The sequence below is a fragment of the Pygoscelis adeliae genome, unplaced genomic scaffold (assembly GCF_000699105.1).
Source record: "Pygoscelis adeliae isolate BGI_AS28 unplaced genomic scaffold, ASM69910v1 Scaffold239, whole genome shotgun sequence".
Classification (NCBI taxonomy): Eukaryota; Metazoa; Chordata; class Aves; order Sphenisciformes; family Spheniscidae; genus Pygoscelis; species Pygoscelis adeliae.
Genome location: NW_008825537.1, coordinates 440,321 through 441,357, shown reverse-complemented (window position 1 = coordinate 441,357; position 1,037 = coordinate 440,321). Strand labels below are relative to the sequence as shown.

Below are 1,037 nucleotides of genomic sequence, written 5' to 3'. Positions count from 1 at the left end.
GACGAGGTCTGGAGGAGCTGCAGCCCTTACAAGGAGCTTTCTACCTGCCCGGGCTCCCCAAACCCAGGGACAAGGTGGTCCTGCAACGGAGGGTCCTTGCCCTGAGCCGCCTCTCCTGGCACAAACACATCCCAATTAGCCGAGGGGCTCGGGGGGGGGGGCTCTTCTCGACCGCTGCGTACTGGAGGTGTTGGGGTGGCAGGCCGCAGGCCGCCCTGCACGCCCTTATCCCCACGTGCGTTAATATCCGTTGCCATTTGCATCCTGACGAGCGTTGCCGCGTTCAGCTTCCGCAGTTCCTGCGTCAGGGAATTCCAGAGGGACAAAGTCAGTGGTGCCGGATCCTTCCCTCCCCATCCCACAGGCACCCGGCACCCATTTGATCAAGTGGCAACTTGTCCTCCGACCATGAAACAGGGCAAGGAGAAACGCATCCGCATCCTCAGCGTGGAAGGGAACTTCCCTCCGGGGCGTGAAATGCCCCGTCCAGGGCCGCAGGCTCCGCTCCGCGGGCAGCCGGACTCCGTCTGGCTCCAGGGCTGGGCCGCACGGGGCTGTCTAGACCCACCTCCCGAATAAAGGAGTTGCAGGACTCGGTAGCAGTTTCCTCATTGGTTGTAAATAATTGCTAATATGTCTTATCAACAACTGGGATCACCTATCAGCGACTGACTGACTGCAAATTTGTCCCACAGTTGCGATTTCCACGCAACGACCAAACCCTTCCAGGAGCCCCCGACCGAGCCGTTGCGGGGCCGTCCCCCACCAGCACCCAGACAGCATCTCCAGGTTACAGCATCTCACCCCTGGCCCCTGTGCCCCGTCCACCAGCACGGCCGGGGAGGGGAGACCTTCGGAGGGAGCGTCCCTGAGCTTTGCCTCCCGGGACTCCAGAGCTGCTTCACAAATCCCTCCCCGGCCTCGCTCCGTCACCCGAAAAAAGCCGGAGCAGCAAAACCTGGGCCGAAGATGCCACCTGCTGGAAGCGGGTCTGGTGCCACGGGCCGGCGGGCACCCCGCAGCCCCGCCACCCAGAA

At 62.9% G+C, this 1,037-nt stretch overlaps 1 protein-coding gene across 1 annotated transcript in view; it reads left to right on the top strand.

Annotated features, from left to right (window-relative positions):
- The first annotated feature begins 408 nt into the window (after nt 1–408).
- The window catches only part of RNF126 (ring finger protein 126), a 10,463-nt gene continuing 9,834 nt past the window's right edge, over nt 409–1,037 (top strand). Inside the window, exon 1 of the mRNA XM_009331851.1 lies at nt 409–525. Coding sequence (XP_009330126.1) covers nt 409–525 — 117 coding nt within the window. The remainder of the gene's footprint in view (nt 526–1,037) is intronic.